Genomic DNA, 20,119 nt, shown 5'->3' with positions numbered 1-20,119 from the left:
GCTAGGTGAACAGTGACAGCAGATGTAAGGTGACTAACACCCAGGTGTACCTACTTACTGCTAGGTGAACAGTGACAGCAGATGTAAGGTGACTAACACCCAGGTGTACCTACTTACTGCTAGGTGAACAGTGACAGCAGATGTAAGGTGACTAACACCCAGGTGTTCCTATTTACTGTTAGGTGAGCACACTAAACTGGTCCATTTATAACCTAACCACTCTACATATCAGTAATGTGTACCTTTTAAAACTTAAGTTAGCCAATAAATTTCCCACCCATTATAAGATTGTTTTTTTTTTTATTTCTACCTTCGTCACCTTTCACAGTGTAGGTAACAAAAAAGAGAAAACATTTACCATCACTCACCCAACAACTGTCATTGTGTTATAAATATATATATATGTACCATATTTTTTGTCACATAAGGCACCCAAGTATACAAGATGTTTATAACAACTAATATGAAATAGTTATAATCATAGCCATAATTTTTAAAGTGGTGAAGTGGTAAGCCAGTGGAAGGCCTCGGTCAGATGACCAAAAGTTCCAACTGTGGGTCTTCATATGACTAAGACCAGTGGAAGGAAATACAGTGGACCCCCGCTTTACGATAAGCTCCCAATGTGACCAATTATGTAAGTGTATTTATGTAAGTGCGTTTGTACGTGTATGTTTGGGGGTCTGAAATGGACTAATCTACTTCACAATATTCCTTATGGGAACAAATTCGGTCAGTACTGGCACCTGAACATACTTCTGGAATGAAATAATATCGTAAACCGGGGGTCCACTGTACTTGCCTTCTTTGCTAACACACCTAACCTAACCTAACTTAACCTAACATAACTTGACTTAACCTAACCTGACCTAACCTAGGATGTTTCCAAACAGGTGTAACATATCATTAGTAAACAGCTGCTAAAGCATGACCCAAAGCCTACCCTTGACCCTGACATTGACATATAAGGTGCAGGCTGATTTTCCAAGACTTTTTTTTGGGGAAAAGTGCACCTTATAAGCCAGAAAATATCATAGTATGCAGATTCAACATAAGATCTACTCACTTGTGTGCCAAGAGCATACGCCACACCCTTTTGACACACGCCATAAGCTGCAAAGAGGACAGAATTCTCTGCAATATTTGCCGCAAGTGCTGGAACAGTGCCAGCATAGAGACCTCGGATACCATCCCGCCGGAGCGTCTGCATGAAGCAACCAGTCATCCTCTTGTAGAGGTCAGGAAATGTTTGCATCTTCACTTTGACAGTGTCCAGCGGCTGGCCAACGTAAACGGCAGCTACGCCACCTGTAGTACACATCAGCAGTGAGGAAAATACTGTAACTATATATGCATATTCAACATTATAAACAATATAAACTTACTCTCAATATCCGTTATCATCCCAAACAATAAACAACTGTGTCCCCTTTAGGTTAATAATCAAACGTGTAATTCCTTAACAATTATACTTGATAAAAGTCATATAGAAAGAAGTAATTGGATATCCAGTTCTCTTGTATTCATTTTAAACACCTAAATTTACACTTACACTCACTTAAATAACTGTTCAAAATTGTTATTGCCTTCTTAATCTTAAGTTAGTCTTAAGTTTGCCCAAAATTCTCTGCATATATATACGTACATGTATATGTATATATGGTCTTTCTGCATGCACACCCAAATATCATTCACCATTGTACAAACATTGTATCATGCTGAAATAAACATTATTATTATTATTATTATTATTATTATTATTATTATAATTATTATTATAATTATTATTATTATTATTATTATTATTATTATTATTATTATTATTATTATTATTATTATTATTATTACCACTCTTCACCTGTCTAGACTTAAGTAGTCTTTAAGTATTAGGTTAAGTCTGCCCAAAATGCCTCGGCATGAAAGTGGTTTTCTTTGTACCGGTCAAATTATGAAATGTAAACACACACTGTAACCATTACGAAGAAATAAATTACATATATTATTATTATTATTATGATTAGCTTAATATTATTTTTTAAGCTTTCATATGTCCATAAGATAAATAATAATCATCGGAAGGTCAGTAGAGAAGAAAAAGGCGTAATACCGTGACTGGAATAATACAGAGGCTCCTTGACTTACGATGGGGTTATGTTCTGACAAGCCATTGTAAGTCAAAAATATCGTAAGTCTGATATAAAAAAATTTTTTAACACATTGGCCGTCTCCCATCGTCACTAATTGCTTCTGTACCATCATGAAGTTCAAGTTGAAATGCTGTCGTAAGTTTTTCTCTCCTCTGTGCGGGTTATTTGTGTATTTCTGTTGGAAGAAAGTAACTTCGTGTTTCTTCTTCATCTGAGCTGTACGACCCTAATGGATTTAGCACTTAATTTTGATTACAATACAGCCTCTCCTCACTTAGCAAAGTACTCATTTATTGTAATAATGTTTGTAGAATTACCGACTATGTAAAGTAAAAGGACACAAGTGCAACTAATGTGGCATTTTATTGTGGCAACGTATCGGCTTGACAAAGCTCCTGGAGAGCGATACATTGCCACAATAAAATGTCACATTAGTTGCACTTGTGTCCTTTTACTTTACATACTCGTTTATTGACGACTCGGACTTACGACGAGCCCTGACCAGTACGCATATCTAAATAATGTATATTAGAGTTGATTGCCTCTAAGTCTGTTTATTGCAATATACAATACACTACTGTATAAATATTTAAAAATATACTAAAAATGTTAGAAATGGTGCAAAAGAAACATTAAAACAATATCCTAGATGGTTGACACAAATCCACTACCATTATAATATGCTCCTCACTTAGCGACAGATTCGTTCACCGACGTGGTCTTAGGAATGCAACTCTGTCATTAAGTGGGGAGAGGCTATCTGGATCTGGACTATCTGGAGAGAGTTCCGGGGGTCAACGCCCCCAAGGCCCGGTCTGTGACCAGGCCTCCTGGTGGATCAGAGCCTGATCAACCAGGCTGTTGCTGCTGGCTGCACGCAAACCAATGTACGAGCCACAGCCCGGCTGATCAGGAACTGACTTAGAGGCTGCAATAATAATCCACAAAACCGAAGATCATTGAATCTGTCTGAAATAAGTCATTTTTATGAAACTGTGCCATTTGTTCAGCAACTTTTCTTTTTGTATATATGACTGTAGTTAACTGCATAAGAAATCCTACTTAATAGTCTATAAATAAATCCTAAGTAACATTTAAGCATTTGGATTAGTTTGCCAGAAGTGTCATTGCATATGAGTAGATTTTTATTTGTGCCTATCAGCGTTTTATAATACATAAACTACATCATTTATGCAGCATAAAGAAATAAAAATTGTATTGTAAGACAGTCAAGAGTAACATGGGTGTGACTTTAAAATTGTTATATATACAGTGGACCCCGGTTTACGATCAGCTCCTAATGCGACTAATTATGTAAGTGTATTTATGTAAGTGCGTTTGTATGTGTATGTTTGGGGGTCTGAAATGGACTAATCTAATTCACAATATTCTTTATGGGAACAAATTTGTTCAGTACTGGCACCTGAACATACTTCTGGAATGAAATAATATCGTAAACCGGTGGTCCACTGTACTGAAATTTTTTTCCCTCAATTTCTGACTTTTCACTGTATGGCTGAATGATGCAAATTCTCATACGTGCGTAAGTTAATGTTTTTTTTTAAGCACTGACCGTCCCCCACCAAGACGGGGTGTCCCAAAAAGGAAGAAATGTAAAGTTTTCTCCTTTTTTAAATTTATTAATGAATACAGGAGAAGGGGGTTACCAGTCTCTTGCTGCCGGCATTTGAGTCGCCTCTTAGGACACACATTCAAATTCAAATTCAAAGTTTATTCTCTATAAGGATTACAATGCTGAGTTTACAGAAATTTGGTTATTGTTTGATTTACATGTAGTAAAATTGTGATTACAGAGTGTACCACTAGAACACATGGCTTATGGAGGTTAATTATACGGTAACGTAGTGTGTACTCACCCATAGATCCGCCCATGAGGTCAATAAATGCGTCTTTATAATGATGCATCTTCTAGTTTGGTTTTCGTTGTAGGTCAATGAATTTTTGTTTTTTGGCGCTTCTACCACATCGGTTGTTTTCCCCACACTGGTTTATCAATGTACTGTCAGGGAGAAAAAATAACGATAAACCAAAAAATAAGAGAAATAACGGTGGTAGACAATGGCAAAAACTGACAAGTGGAAATAAGACACTGGTAGTGAAGTATCCTTTGTAACGTGTTTTTACCCAAGGCTCGGTAAAACGTGTTATAGGAACAAGCAAATACGGTGATACCTCGGGATACGAGGTATCACTGTTTGAGTGCTGATACCGAACGAATTTGTTTCCATAAGGAATAATGTTAGTGGACTGGTGTGGGTCGCATCCTGGGTGTTAGTGGACTGGTGTGGGTGGCATCCTGGGTGTTAGTGGACTGGTGTGGGTCACATCCTGGGTGTTAGTGGACTGGTGTGGGTCACATCCTGGGTGTTAGTGGACTGGTGTGGGTCACATCCTGGGTGTTAGTGGACTGGTGTGGGTGGCATCCTGGGTGTCAGTGGACTGGTGTGGGTGGCATCCTGGGTGTTAGTGGACTGGTGTGGGTGGCATCCTGGGTGTTAGTGGACTGGTGTGGGTCACATCCTGGGTGTTAGTGGACTGGTGTGGGTCACATCCTGGGTGTTAGTGGACTGGTGTGGGTGGCATCCTGGGTGTCAGTGGACTGGTGTGGGTCACATCCTGGGTGTTAGTGGACTGGTGTGGGCCACATCCTGGGTGTTAGTGGACTGGTGTGGGTCATATCCTGGGTGTTAGTGGACTGGTGTGGGTGACATCCTGGGTGTTAGTGGACTGGTGTGGGTCACATCCTGGGTGTTAGTGGACTGGTGTGGGTCACATCCTGGGTGTTAGTGGACTGGTGTGGGTCACATCCTGGGTGTTAGTGGACTGGTGTGGGTCACATCCTGGGTGTTAGTGGACTGGTGTGGGTGACATCCTGGGTGTTAGTGGACTGGTGTGGGTCACATCCTGGGTGTTAGTGGACTGGTGTGGGTGGCATCCTGGGTGTTAGTGGACTGGTGTGGGTGGCATCCTGGGTGTTAGTGGACTGGTGTGGGTCACATCCTGGGTGTTAGTGGACTGGTGTGGGTCACATCCTGGGTGTTAGTGGACTGGTGTGGGTGGCATCCTGGGTGTTAGTGGACTGGTGTGGGTCACATCCTGGGTGTTAGTGGACTGGTGTGGGTCACATCCTGGGTGTTAGTGGACTGGTGTGTGTCACATCCTGGGTGTTAGTGGACTGGTGTGGGTCACATCCTGGGTGTTAGTGGACTGGTGTGGGTCACATACTGGGTGTTAGTGGACTGGTGTGGGTGGCATCCTGGGTGTTAGTGGACTGGTGTGGGTCACATCCTGGGTGTTAGTGGACTGGTGTGGGTCACATCCTGGGTGTTAGTGGACTGGTGTGGGTCACATCCTGGGTGTTAGTGGACTGGTGTGGGTCACATCCTGGGTGTTAGTGGACTGGTGTGGGTCACATCCTGGGTGTTAGTGGACTGGTGTGGGTCACATCCTGGGTATTAGTGGACTGGTGTGGGTCACATCCTGGGTGTTAGTGGACTGGTGTGGGTCACATCCTGGGTGTTAGTGGACTGGTGTGGGTCACATCCTGGGTGTTAGTGGACTGGTGTGGGTCACATCCTGGGTGTTAGTGGACTGGTGTGGGTCACATCCTGGGTGTTAGTGGACTGGTGTGGGTCACATCCTGGGTGTTAGTGGACTGGTGTGGGTCACATCCTGGGACAAAACTGACATAATTTGCGGGAAATGCTGTACATAACAAGGGACTTTCTATATAGTAGTATGTCACTGATGTCAGCTATGGTCTGTATACCTTGTACATGTACTGGTATACCTTGTACATGTACTGGTATACCTTGTACATGTACTGGTATACCTTGTACATGTACTGGTATACCTTGTACATGTACTGGTATACCTTGTACATGTACTGGCATACCTTGTACATGTACTGGTATACCTTGTACATGTACTGGTATACCTTGTACATGTACTGGTATACCTTGTACATGTACTGGTATACCTTGTACATGTACTGGTATACCCTGTACATGTACTGTTAGTAAATATATATATATTAATATCCGGACGTGGGACATATGAAGTCCCAATTAACCACAGACTCCTTAGAGATGCCTCATGCCGTATATTTAACCATGTTGCATATATATGTTAACTCTAAATAATGGTCAGCCTGATAACTGGTAGTAAAGGACGAGTGTGGAGAGGTCGAGGCCTTTGTTCAAAGGGTTTATGAACAAGTTTGAACTTAGAAGTGGAACTTATAGACATTAGTGTGCCAGGTGCAGTCAGTGGGTGAACTTAGTGGTTCAAGAACCTCCAGAACCTGGCAGTAGTGTTCACAGACTTGAGTTTATCAGGTTCACTCAGTGTTAAGAGGTTAAAACACTACTCTAGTGAACACTGATAAGTGTGTCTGAGAAATGCCTTCCTGTGTATATACAAGAGATATATACCAGTGTATATACAAGATATATATCAGTGTATATACACACAAGTGCTGCCTATCTCCATGTGTATGCCCCGAGAGGTGTGTATCGATGTATATACACATTTTTTTATTTAATGTCTATTGATAGTAGACGTCACCTTGATGGTGGGGCACAGGTGTTACGTAGCCTTAATGACCCTCGTGTAGTGGATAGACTTGAAACCAAATATAGAAATTAGGTAATTAAGGATAATTAAGGTAATTAAGTATTGAAAAGTGTGTATAACCGATGGGTGTACATATCTCTGACTAAGAGAGTTATGGGAATCCCAGCACCACTTGGGATACCCCAAGTACCACCTGGGATACCCCAGCACCACCTGGGACACCCCAGCACCACCTGGGACACCCCAGCACCACCTGGGACACCCCAGCACCACCTAGGACACCCGCAGCACCACCTGGGACACCCCAGCACCACCTGGGACACCCCAGCACCACCTGGGACACCCCAGCACCACCTGGGACACCCCAGCACCAGCTGGGACATCACTCACAATATGACTGAGGGTCAGGTAAGTTGGCTCTACCAAGTATCAGGCAGGGATACCAGCACTAGGCGCGGGAGGGGGAGGAGGTATAACAGGGGATACTGGAGGGGCAGGGTTGAAGGGTAACCAGGGATACACACTGGAAAAGCAGGGTTGAAGGGTAACCAGGGATACACACTGAAGGGGCAGAGATGAAGGGTAACCAGGGATACACACTGGAGAAGCAGGGTTGAAGGGTAACCAGGGATACACACTGGAGAAGCAGGGTTCAAGGGTAACCAGGGATACACACTGGAGAAGCAGGGTTGAAGGGTAACCAGGGATACACACTGGAGAAGCAGGGTTGAAGGGTAACCAGGGATACACACTGGAGAAGCAGGGTTGAAGGGTAACCAGGGATATACACTGAAGGGGCGGGTTGAAGGTATAGCCGGAAGTTGTACAATAACATCAGTGTTGCTGACAGTGGAGGAGGGTAAAAGTCAGGAGGTCATGGTGTGTCAGCTGACACACTAGTAAGGTCAGCTGGCACACCATTAAGGTCAGCTGACACACCAGTAAGGTCAGCTGACACACCAGTAAGGTCAGCTGACACACCAGTAAGGTCAGCTGACACACCAGTAAGGTCAGCTGACACACCATTAAGGTCAGCTGGCACACCATTAAGGTCAGCTGACACACCAGTAAGGTCAGTTGACACACCAGTAAGGTCAGCTGACACACCAGTAAGGTCAGCTGACACACCAGTAAGGTCAGCTGACACACCAGTAAGGTCAGCTGACACACCAGTAAGGTCAGCTGACACACCAGTAAGGTCAGCTGGCACACCAGTAAGGTCAGCTGGCACATCAGTAAGGTCAGCTGACACACCAGTAAGGTCAGCTGACACACCAGTAAGGTCAGCTGACACACCAGTAAGGTCAACTGGCACATCAGTAAGGTCAGCTGACACACCAGTAAGGTCAGCTGACACACCAGTAAGGTCAGGTGGCACACCAGTAAGTTCAGCTGGCACACCAGTAAGGTCAACTGACACACCAGTAAGTTCAGCTGGCACACCAGTAAGGTCAGCTGACACACCAGTAAGGTCAGCTGACACACCAGTAAGGTCAGCTGACACACCAGTAAGGTCAGCTGGCACACCAGTAAGGGCAGCTGGCACACCAGTAAGGTCAGCTGAGACACCAGAAGGTCAGCTGACACACCAGTAAGGTCAGCTGACACACCAATAAGGTCAGCTGACACACCAGTAAGGTCAGCTGACACACCAGTAAGGTCAGCTGACACACCAGTAAGGTCAGCTGACACACCAGTAAGGTCAGCTGACACACCAGTAAGGTCAGCTGACACACCAGTAAGGTCAGCTGACACACCAGTAAGGTCAGCTGAGAGACACCAGTAAGGTCAGCTGACACACCAGTAAGGTCAGATGACACACCAGTAAGGTCAGCTGACACACCAGTAAGGTCAGCTGACACACCAGTAAGGTCAGCTGACACACCAATAAGGTCAGCTGACACACCAGTAAGGTCAGCTGACACACCAGTAAGGTCAGCTGACACACCAGTAAGGTCAGCTGACACACCAGTAAGGTCAGCTGGCACACCAGTAAGGTCAGCTGACACACCAGTAAGGTCAGCTGAGACACCAGTAAGGTCAGCTGACACACCAGTAAGGTCAGCTGACACACCAGTAAGGTCAGCTGGCACACCAGTAAGGTCACTTCATATATACGAGTGACACTAAGAGGGTAGTTACCACCCTGGGTATATCAAGGTGACGTATATACCTGGTGATGGAAGTGGTCGGTATAACCAGGGGCTTTACACCTGTGGTATTAAATGCTACGTATGTCTGTATGCGGACTTAAAGCATTTGTTATCTGGTTATGTATAGCGTCAGGTCTCGCCTCGCCAAGACGTCTGTCAAAATGTGTTTCATTAATTGTACAAGACCGTGGTTATGGGTAACCTCTTAAGTAACCTTTGTTAAGTAACCTCTTAAGTAACCTCTGTTAAGTAACCTCTGTTATAACCTCTGTTAAGTAACCTTTGTTAAGTAACCTTTGTAAAGTAACCTCTGTTAAGTAACCTCTGTTATAACCTTTGTTAAGTAACCTCTTAAGTAACCTCTGTTATAACCTCTGTTAAGTAACCTTTGTTAAGTAACCTTTGTTAAGTAACCTCTGTTAAGTAACCTTTGTTAAGTAACCTCTGTTATAACCTCTGTTAAGTAACCCCTGTTATAACCTCTGTTAAGTAACCTTTGTTAAGTAACCTTTGTTAAGTAACCTCTGTTATAACCTCTGTTAAGTAACCTTTGTTAAGTAACCTCTTAAGTAACCTCTGTTAAGTAACCTTTGTTAAGTAACCTCTTAAGTAACCTCTGTTAAGTAACCTCTGTTAAGTAACCTTTGTTAAGTAACCTTTGTTAAGTAACCTCTGTTATAACCTCTGTTAAGTAACCTTTGTTAAGTAACCTTTGTTAAGTAACCTCTGTTATAACCTCTGTTAAGTAACCTTTGTTAAGTAACCTTTGTTAAGTAACCTCTGTTAAGTAACCTCTGTTATAACCTCTGTTATAACCTCTGTTAAGTAACCTTTGTTAAGTAACCTTTGTTAAGTAACCTCTGTTATAACCTCTGTTAAGTAACCTTTGTTAAGTAACCTTTGTTAAGTAACCTCTGTTATAACCTCTGTTAAGTAACCTTTGTTAAGTAACCTCTTAAGTAACCTCTGTTAAGTAACCTCTGTTATAACCTCTGTTAAGTAACCTTTGTTAAGTAACCTTTGTTAAGTAACCTCTTAAGTAACCTCTGTTAAGTAACCTCTGTTAAGTAACCTTTGTTAAGTAACCTTTGTTAAGTAACCTCTGTTATAACCTCTGTTAAGTAACCTTTGTTAAGTAACCTTTGTTAAGTAACCTCTTAAGTAACCTCTGTTAAGTAACCTCTGTTAAGTAACCTCTGTTAACTAACCTTTGTTAAGTAACCTCTTAAGTAACCTCTGTTAAGTAACCTCTGTTATAACCTCTGTTATAACCTCTGTTAAGTAACCTTTGTTAAGTAACCTTTGTTAAGTAACCTCTGTTATAACCTCTGTTAAGTAACCTTTGTTAAGTAACCTTTGTTAAGTAACCTCTGTTATAACCTCTGTTAAGTAACCTTTGTTAAATAACCTCTTAAGTAACCTCTGTTAAGTAACCTCTGTTATAACCTCTGTTAAGTAACCTCTGTTAAGTAACCTCTGTTATAACCTCTGTTAAGTAACCTTTGTTAAGTAACCTTTGTTAAGTAACCTCTTAAGTAACCTCTGTTAAGTAACCTCTGTTATAACCTCTGTTAAGTAACCTTTGTTAAGTAACCTCTGTTATAACCTCTGTTAAGTAACCTCTGTTAAGTAACCTTTGTTAAGTAACCTCTTAAGTAACCTCTGTTAAGTAACATGTTATAACCTCTGTTAAGTAACCTTTGTTAAGTAACCTCTTAAGTAACCTCTGTTAAGTAACCTCTGTTATAACATCTGTTAAGTAACCTCTGTTATAACCTCTGTTAAGTAACCTCTGTTAAGTAACCTTTGTTAAGTAACCTCTGTTATAACCTCTGTTAAGTAACCTTTGTTAAGTAACCTCTGTTATAACCTCTGTTAAGTAACCTTTGTTAAGTAACCTCTTAAGTAACCTCTGTTAAGTAACCTCTGTTAAGTAACCTCTGTTAAGTAACCTCTGTTATAACCTCTGTTAAGTAACCTCTGTTAAGTAACCTCTGTTAAGTAACCTCTGTTATAACCTCTGTTAAGTAACCTCTGTTAAGTAACCTTTGTTAAGTAACCTCTGTTAAGTAACCTCTGTTAAGTAACCTCTGTTAAGTAACCTCTGTTATAACCTCTGTTAAGTAACCTTTGTTAAGTAACCTCAGTAAGACCAACCAGTGTTCACTATACACAGTAAGATTAACCAGTGTTCACTATACACAGTAAGACCAACCAGTGTTCACTATACACAGTAAGACCAACCAGTGTTCACTATACACAGTAAGACCAACCAGTGTTCACTATACACAGTAAGACCAACCAGTGTTCACTATACACAGTAAGATCAACCAGTGTTCACTATACACACTAAGATCAACCAGTGTTCACTATACACAGTAAGACCAACCAGTGTTCACTATACACAGTAAGATCAACCAGTGTTCACTATACACAGTAAGAGCAACCAGTGTTCACTATACACAGTAAGACCAACCAGTGTTCACTATACACAGTAAGACCAACCAGTGTTCACTATACACAGTAAGACCAACCAGTGTTCACTATACACAGTAAGACCAACCAGTGTTCACTATACACAGTAAGATCAGTGTTCACTATACACAGTAAGATCAGTGTTCACTATACACAGTAAGATCAGTGTTCACTATACACAGTAAGATCAGTGTTCACTATACACAGTAAGATCAGTGTTCACTATACACAGTAAGATCAGTGTTCACTATACACAGTAAGATCAGTGTTCACTATACACAGTAAGATCAGTGTTCACTATACACAGTAAGATCAGTGTTCACTATACACAGTAAGATCAGTGTTCACTATACACAGTAAGATCAATCAGTGTTCACTATACACAGTAAGATCAACCAGTGTTCACTATACACAGTAAGACCAACCAGTGTTCACTATACACAGTAAGATCAGTGTTCACTATACACAGTAAGATCAGTGTTCACTATACACAGTAAGATCAACCAGTGTTCACTATACACAGTAAGATCAACCAGTGTTCACTATACACAGTAAGATCAGTGTTCACTGTACACAGTAAGATCAGTGTTCATTATACACAGTAAGATCAACCAGTGTTCACTATACACAGTAAGACCAACCAGTGTTCACTATACACAGTAAGACCAACCAGTGTTCACTATACACAGTAAGACCAACCAGTGTTCACTATACACAGTAAGACCAACCAGTGTTCACTATACACAGTAAGATCAACCAGTGTTCACTATACACAGTAAGACTAACCAGTGTTCACTATGCACAGTAAGACCAACCAGTGTTCACTATACACAGTAAAACCAACCAGTGTTCACTATACACAGTAAGATCAGTGTTCACTATACACAGTAAGATCAGTGTTCACTATACACAGTAAGATCAGTGTTCACTATACACAGTAAGATCAGTGTTCACTATACACAGATCAGTGTTCACTATACACAGTAAGTTCACTATCAGTAAGTGTTCACTATACACAGTAAGATCAGTGTTCACTATACACAGTAAGATCAGTGTTCACTATACACAGTAAGATCAGTGTTCACTATACACAGTAAGATCAGTGTTCACTATACACAGTAAGATCAGTGTTCACTATACACAGTAAGATCAGTGTTCACTATACACAGTAAGATCAGTGTTCACAGTAAGATCAGTGTTCACTATACACAGTAAGATCAGTGTTCACTATACACAGTAAGATCAGTGTTCACTATACGCAGTAAGATCAGTGTTCACTATACACAGTAAGACCAAGCAGTGTTCACTATACACAGTAAGATCAACCAGTGTTCACTATACACAGTAAGACCAACCAGTGTTCACTATACACAGTAAGACCAACCAGTGTTCACTATACACAGTAAGACCAACCAGTGTTTACTATACACAGTAAGACCAACCAGTGTTCACTCCACACAGTCCAGTGTTCCACTGAACAGTCTTGTATACGTCTCAGAGCGCGACAAAAACACATGTACTGACCTTGTGGATAACTGGGTATGACTGGAATTAATGGGGGTATATCTTTCATGGGCACGGGTATCAGGTATACCAGCTGTAGTAGGGGTCTTAGTACCCACAGGATGGGGCACAGTGCCCACAGGATGGGGCACAGTACCCACAGGATGGGGCATAGTACCCACAGGATGGGGCACAGTACCCACAGGATGGGTATGGGGTGACCCAATATGTGTATCAGATCAACATTACGTATTTGTAGTTATTTGTGTGTGAATTTAAAGCCAGTTTACACACACACACACACACACTGCTACCTCAGCCACAAATAAGGGGACTGTAGGGAAAGAAGGGGCACAACTGCATGGAGATGCTCTATCAGAGGAGACTGTAGCAAATGAAAGAGCTAAGCTTTATGTGGAGGCCCTAACAGACAACAACAGAGCCCAAGGAAAGCCGAGAAGGGAAAATGACAGGCCACTGAGCCCAAGTACATTAGCCAGTGAAACTGATGAAAGGAAAGCTGCAGTGGAGGAAACCAAATTAAATGAGGGGATACACAGGGATATGCAGTGGGAGAATGAAAGGGTGAGGTCAGTCTTTGTGTATGGGCTCCAGGAAGTCGAAGGGGAAACATATGAAGCAAGAAAACAAGGGGAAAAAAAAGCAATTGAAAGCATCATGAAAGCAATAGGAGAAGACGATATGACCCAGCTGGAAAATTTTCGGAGAATAGGGGGGTTTGTAAAAAAAGAACCCGGCCAGTGAGAGTGACCTTCAAGGCAGAAGCGACTCGGACCAGGATACTGCAGGAGAAAGCACGATTAAGGGACATGACAGCATACAGGAGGGTGTATCTCGACTGCGACAGAACACAAGAAGAAAGGAAGAAACTGAGAGAGATGGTACAAAGGCGAAAGGAGGAAAGAGAGGGGATGGAGAAGACAGACAGGAGATCCCAGACCCAGGAAGAAGATCTAATACAGCCTCCCTCACAACTTTCTATAGAAGCCTCCCAACCAGGTCAACCCCAGTGCAACCAAACACTCTAAATCAAAACACCCATGCCACATCCAATGCCCCCACCCACTACATTACAAACTTCACCCCCACAGCAACAACCCATAGTTCCTTACCAGGTCTCCCACTTCCCCAACCCCAATATACTTCCCAGACCACAGTCTTAGAAAAGAAGTTGAAGGTGTGGTATACAAATGCAGATGGAATAACAAACAAGTATGAGGAGTGCCACGAAAGAATCAAAGAGACATCCCCAGACATAATAGCACTCACAGAAACAAAACTCACCAGAATAATAACAGATTCAATCTTTCCATCCGGATATCAAATCTTCAGGAAAGACAGAGGGAGGAGAGGGGGAGGAGGAGTTGCACTGCTCATTAAAAACCAGTGGGGTTTTGAGAAAATGGAAGGAATGGATGGCATGGGCGAAAGGGACTACTTAGTAGGAACAATCCAGTCTGAGGGACATAAGGTGATAATTGCAGTAATGTACAACCCACCACAGAACTGCAGGAGGCCAAGAGAAGAATACGATGAGAGCAACAGAGCAATGATCAACACACTAGCCGAGGTGGCCAGGAGAGCACACATGGGGGGAGCAAAGTTACTAGTTATGGGTGATTTCAATCACAAGGAGATTGACTGGGAAAACCTGGAGCCCCATGGGGGTCCCGAAACATGGAGAGCCAAGATGATGGATGTGGTACTGGAGAACCTCATGCATCAACATGTTAGAGACACTACCAGAGAGAGAGGAGAGGATGAACCAGCAAGACTGGACCTTGTATTCACCATGAGTAGTTCGGACATCGAGGGTATTATGTATGAAAGGCCCCTGGGAGCTAGTGATCATGTGGTTCTGTGCTTCGACTACATAGTTGAGCTCCAAGTGGAGAGAGTAGCAGGAATAGGCTGGGAAAAACCAAACTACAAAAGGGGGAACTACTCAGGCATGAGGAACTTCCTTCAAGACATTCAGTGGGAGAGGGAACTGACAGGAAAACCAGTACAAGAAATGATGGACTATGTAGCAACAAAATGCAAGGAGGTTCCCAGGGAGCTGAGCTTAGCGCTTCTTTTTGTTCCCAAGGGAAACAGAAATAATGGGAAGAACAGAACGAGTCCTTGGTTCACCCAAAGGTGTAGGGAGGCAAAAACTAGGTGTACTAGAGAATGGAAAAGGTACAGAAGACAGAGAACTCAGGAAAATAAAGAAATCAGCCGAAGAGCCAGAAACGAATATGCAGAGATAAGAAGGGAGGCTCAGAGACAATATGAAAATGACATAGCATCAAAAGTAAAGACTGACCCGAAGCTGTTGTACAGCCACATCAGGAGGAAAACAACAGTCAAGGACCAGGTAATCAGACTGAGGAAGGGTGATGGGGAATTCACAAGAAACGACCGAGAGGTATGTCAGGAGCTCAACACAAGATTTAAAGAGGTATTTACAGTGGAACCCAGTAGGACTCCAGGAAATCAGAACAGGGGGGCACACCAGCAAGTGCTGGATGAGGTACATATAACCAAGGAGGAGGTGAAGAAGCTGCTATGCGAACTTGACACCTCAAAGGCGGTGGGACCAGACAACATCTCTCCATGGGTCCTTAAAGAGGGAGCAGAGATATTGTGTGAGCCATTAACAAAGATCTTCAACACATCATTTGAAACTGGGCAACTCCCTGAGGTATGGAAAATGGCAAATGTAGTCCCAATTTTTAAAAAGGGAGACAGACATGAGGCACTAAACTACAGACCTGTATCACTAACGTGTATAGTATGCAAGGTCATGGAGAAGATCATCAGGAGGAGAGTGGTGGGGCACCTGGAAAGAAACAATTGTATAATTGACAACCAGCACGGTTTCAGGGAAGGAAAGTCCTGTGTCACAAACCTACTAGAGTTTTATGACAAGGTGACAGAAGTAAGACAAGAGAGAGAGGGGTGGATCGACTGCGTATTTTTGGACTGCAAGAAGGCCTTCGACACAGTTCCTCACAAGAGGTTACTGCAAAAGCTAGAGGACCAGGCACACATAACAGGAAAGGCACTGCAATGGATCAGAGAATACCTGTCAGGGAGGCAACAACGAGTCATGGTACGCAACGAGGTGTCAGAGTGGGCGCCTGTGACAAGCGGGGTTCCACAGGGGTCAGTCCTAGGACCTGTGCTGTTCTTGGTATACGTGAACGACATAACGGAAGGGATAGACTCAAAAGTGTCCTTGTTTGCAGACGATGTGAAGTTAATGAGAAGAATCGAATCGGACGAGGATCAGGCAGGACTACAAAGAGATCTGGACAGGCTACAAGCCTGGTCCAGCAACTGGCTCCTTGAATTTAACCCTGCCAAATGCAAGGTCATGAAGATTGGGGAAGGGCAAAGAAGACCGCAGACACAATATAGTTTAGATGGCCAAAGACTGCAAACCTCACTCAAGGAAAAAGATCTGGGGGTGAGTATAACACCGAGCATATCTCCTGAGGCGCACATCAATCAGATAACTGCTGTAGCATACGGGCGCCTGGCAAACCTACGGATAGCGTTCCGATACCTCAGTAAGGATTCGTTTAAGACTCAGTACACCATCTACGTCAGGCCCATACTGGAGTATGCAGCACCAGTTTGGAATCCACACCTAGTCAAGCACGTCAAGAAATTAGAGAAAGTGCAAAGGTTTGCAACAAGACTAGTCCCAGAGCTACGGGGATTGTCCTATGAAGAAAGGTTGAGGGAAATCGGCCTGACGACACTGGAGGCCAGGAGGGTCAGGGGAGACATGATAACGACATATAAAATACTGCGCGGAATAGACGAGGTGGACAAAGACGGGATGTTCCAGAGATGGGACACAGACACAAGAGGTCACAATTGGAAGTTGAAGACTCAGATGAATCAAAGGGATGTTAGGAAGTATTTCTTCAGTCATAGAGTAGTCAGGCCATGGAATAGCCTAGAAAGTGATGTGGTGGAGGCAGGAACCATACATAGTTTTAAGGCGAGGTATGATAGAGCTCATGGGGCAGGGAGAGAGAGGACCTAGTAGCAATCAGCGAAGAGGCGGGGCCAGGAGCTGTGACTCGACCCCTGCAACCACAAATAGGTGAGTACAAATAGGTGAGTACACACACACACACACACACCACAAAACCAGCATGGGTTCATGGAAGGCAAATCTTGTATCACAAACCTCCTGGAGTTTTATGACAAGGTAACAGAAGTAAGACACGAGAGAGAGGGTTGGGTTGATTGCATTTTCCTAGACTGCAGGAAGGCCTTTGACACAGTTCCCCACAAGAGATTAGTGCAGAAGCTGGAGGATCAGGCGCATGTAACAGGGAGGGCACTGCAATGGATCAGGGAATACCTGACAGGGAGGCAACAACGAGTCATGGTACGTGAAGAGGTATCACAGTGGGCGCCTGTGACGAGCGGGGTCCCACAGGGGTCAGTTCTAGGACCAGTGCTATTTTTGATATATGTGAACGACATGATGGAAGGAATAGACTCTGAAGTGTCCCTGTTCGCAGATGACGTGAAGTTGATGAGAAGAATTAAATCGGACGAGGATGAGGCAGGACTGCAAAGAGACCTGGAGAGGCTGGACATGTGGTCCAGTAACTGGCTTCTCGAATTCAATCCTGCCAAATGCAAAGTCATGAAGATTGGGGAGGGTCAAAAGAAGACCGCAGACAGAGTATAGGCTAGGTGGACAAAGACTACAGACCTCACTCAGGGAGAAAGACCTTGAGGTGACCATAACACTGAGCACATCACCGGAGGCACACATCAACCAAATAACTGCTGCAGCATACGGGCGCCTGGCAAACCTGAGAATAGCGTTCCGATACCTTAATAAGGAATCGTTCAAGACACTGTACACTGTGTATGTTAGGCCCATACTGGAGTATGCAGCACCAGTCTGGAACCCACACCTGGTCAAGCACGTCAAGAAGTTAGAGAAAGTACAAAGGTTTGCAACAAGGCTAGTCCCAGAGCTCAAGGGAATGTCGTACGAGGAAAGGTTAAGGGAAATCGGACTGACGACACTGGAGGACAGAAGGGTCAGGGGAGACATGATAACGACATACAAGATACTGCGGGGAATAGACAGGGTGGACAGAGATAGGATGTTCCAGAGAGGGGACACAGGGACAAGGGGTCACAACTGGAAGCTGTGACACAGCAACGAGGGGACACAGCAACAAGGGGACACAGCAACAAGAGGACACAGCAACAAGGGGACACAGCAACAAGGGGACACAGCCACAAGGGGACACAGTAACAAGGGGACACAGCAACAAGAGGACACAGCAACAAGGGGACACAGCAACAAGGGGACACAGCAACAAGGGGACACAGCAACAAGGGGACACAGCAACAAGGAGACACAGCAACAAGGGGACACAGCAACAAGGAGACACAGCAACAAGGGGACACAGCAACAAGGGGACACAGCAACAAGGGGACACAACAACAAGGGAACACAGCAACAAGGGGACACAGCAACAAGGGGACACAGTTGGAAGTTGAAGACACAGATGAATCACAGGGATGTTAGGAAGTATTTCTTCAGTCACAGAGTTGTCAGGAAGTGGAATAGTCTGGCAAGTGATGTAGTGGAGGCAGGAACCATACATAGCTTTAAGCAGAGGTACGATAAAGCTCATGGAGCAGGAAGAGTGACCTAGTAGCGACCAGTGAAGAGGCTGGGCCAGGAGCTATGACTCAACCTCTGTGTTGTGAACATTATTATTATTAATTTGCTGACTCTCTGTGTCTCTGTCTCTCTCTCTGTCTCTCTCTCTCTCTCTCTCTCTCTCTCTCTCTCTCTCTCTCTCTCTCTCTCTCTCTCTCTCTCTCTCTCTCTCTCTCTCTCTCAGTTACCTTGAGTATGCAGCTGACTCACTGGTATACACACTTGCACATCACTGAAGGTATACCTGGTATATTTACACGTGTATATCACTGATGGTATACCTTGGTATATATAGTCACACTATGGTCACTGATGTTATTATACCTTGGTATATATTACGCATATATCACTGTAGTTACGCTTGGTATATATGAAAATGCGTCAGAGTGGACTCTTGGTATGAGAGCTCTGAGCGTACAGAGAGAACTCTGAGCGTACAGAGAGAACTCTGAGCGTACAGAGAGAACTCTGAGCGTACAGAGAGAACTCTGAGAGTACAGAGAGAACTCTGAGCGTACAGAGAGAACTCTGAGAGTACAGAGAGAACTCTGAGAGCACAAGCTCTTGACTACAGGCACTCAGTCAGTCAACTGCCGAGTGGCAGTGCCTGGCACTCCAGTGACTGCCAGTAATCACTGCCACTTACTGACAGTGAACAGTATCCCTGGGATATATACAGCCTTCCACTGCTGTATGGGTACAGTAATGCTTGGGTAATATATACAGGAATATACGCGTGTATGCATACATGGATGTCTATAGGTGTGTGTATGTACCTAAATACGTATATATAAATGTATTTACGGACTAGGTATCAACTCTGGCCTCGGGAAACCACTGAATTACTAGATAAGGAATGAGTAGGTTTAAGTACGGGGCCAGGAGCTGTGACTCGACCCCTGTAACCACAATATGCCACTAATATAGATTTGTGTATTATACCACATTAAGTTAGACTTCTATATTTATTACCCCTGCTCTTATTTGACACTTTCAAAGTGTCCACTTGACACTTCTATTATCTAAGTGTATTTAAGAGCGTAAATAGTGAATTGTAAAGTAAAGAGAGAATATTTGGCGCGCAGCCTTGAACTAAATATATGTCCGTAGTGCCTTCTTGGCCACGCCCCCGGGACGCCCGCCAGGCGACCAATCACAGGGCGCGTGGCTGATGACGTGAGATGACGTCACTGACGCCTTTGCCAATCATAGGCTTCTACCGGTTTACTGATGCGCGCGTCACTAGCTTCTTAGCCAATCAGAAGCGCCTATTGTTGTGTTTACATCACATTTTTAGTTAATCTGATGGCGACGTATTATAGCTGATCATAAGGTCTTAAATGGTGTGCTCAAGCACAGATTACGTCACGAGACCGAGAGCCAATCACAAGATGTTAATTTTGTATTGATAGTGACGTCACCATCCTCTTAACCAATCGTAATCCACCACCTACTTTGTTTACATAACAGACGGTGTAAATTAACTACAATGTACACTGAGACAACTCGATAAGTGTAAGAGAACC

The 20,119-nt window shown here is 43.5% G+C and overlaps 1 protein-coding gene across 8 annotated transcripts in view; it reads right to left on the bottom strand.

Annotated features, from left to right (window-relative positions):
- LOC128687435 (mitochondrial ornithine transporter 1) overlaps positions 1–19,179 on the bottom strand; it is a 30,384-nt gene extending 11,205 nt beyond the window's left edge. The window contains exons 1-3 of one of the 8 annotated variants that reach the window (XM_070104892.1): positions 18,782–19,179; positions 4,025–4,167; positions 1,067–1,308 (exon numbers count right to left, since the gene is read on the bottom strand). In XM_070104892.1, coding sequence (XP_069960993.1) covers positions 1,067–1,308; positions 4,025–4,073 — 291 coding nt within the window. In that variant the 5' untranslated portion in view covers positions 4,074–4,167; positions 18,782–19,179. The other 7 variants (XM_070104894.1, XM_070104898.1, XM_070104899.1 and 4 more) reach the window with 7 other exon arrangements.
- Between the last annotated feature and the right edge of the window lie 940 nt (positions 19,180–20,119).

Source organism: Cherax quadricarinatus, chromosome 95 (genome assembly GCF_038502225.1).
Source record: "Cherax quadricarinatus isolate ZL_2023a chromosome 95, ASM3850222v1, whole genome shotgun sequence".
Classification (NCBI taxonomy): Eukaryota; Metazoa; Arthropoda; class Malacostraca; order Decapoda; family Parastacidae; genus Cherax; species Cherax quadricarinatus.
This window is presented reverse-complemented; position numbering and strand designations above follow the sequence as displayed.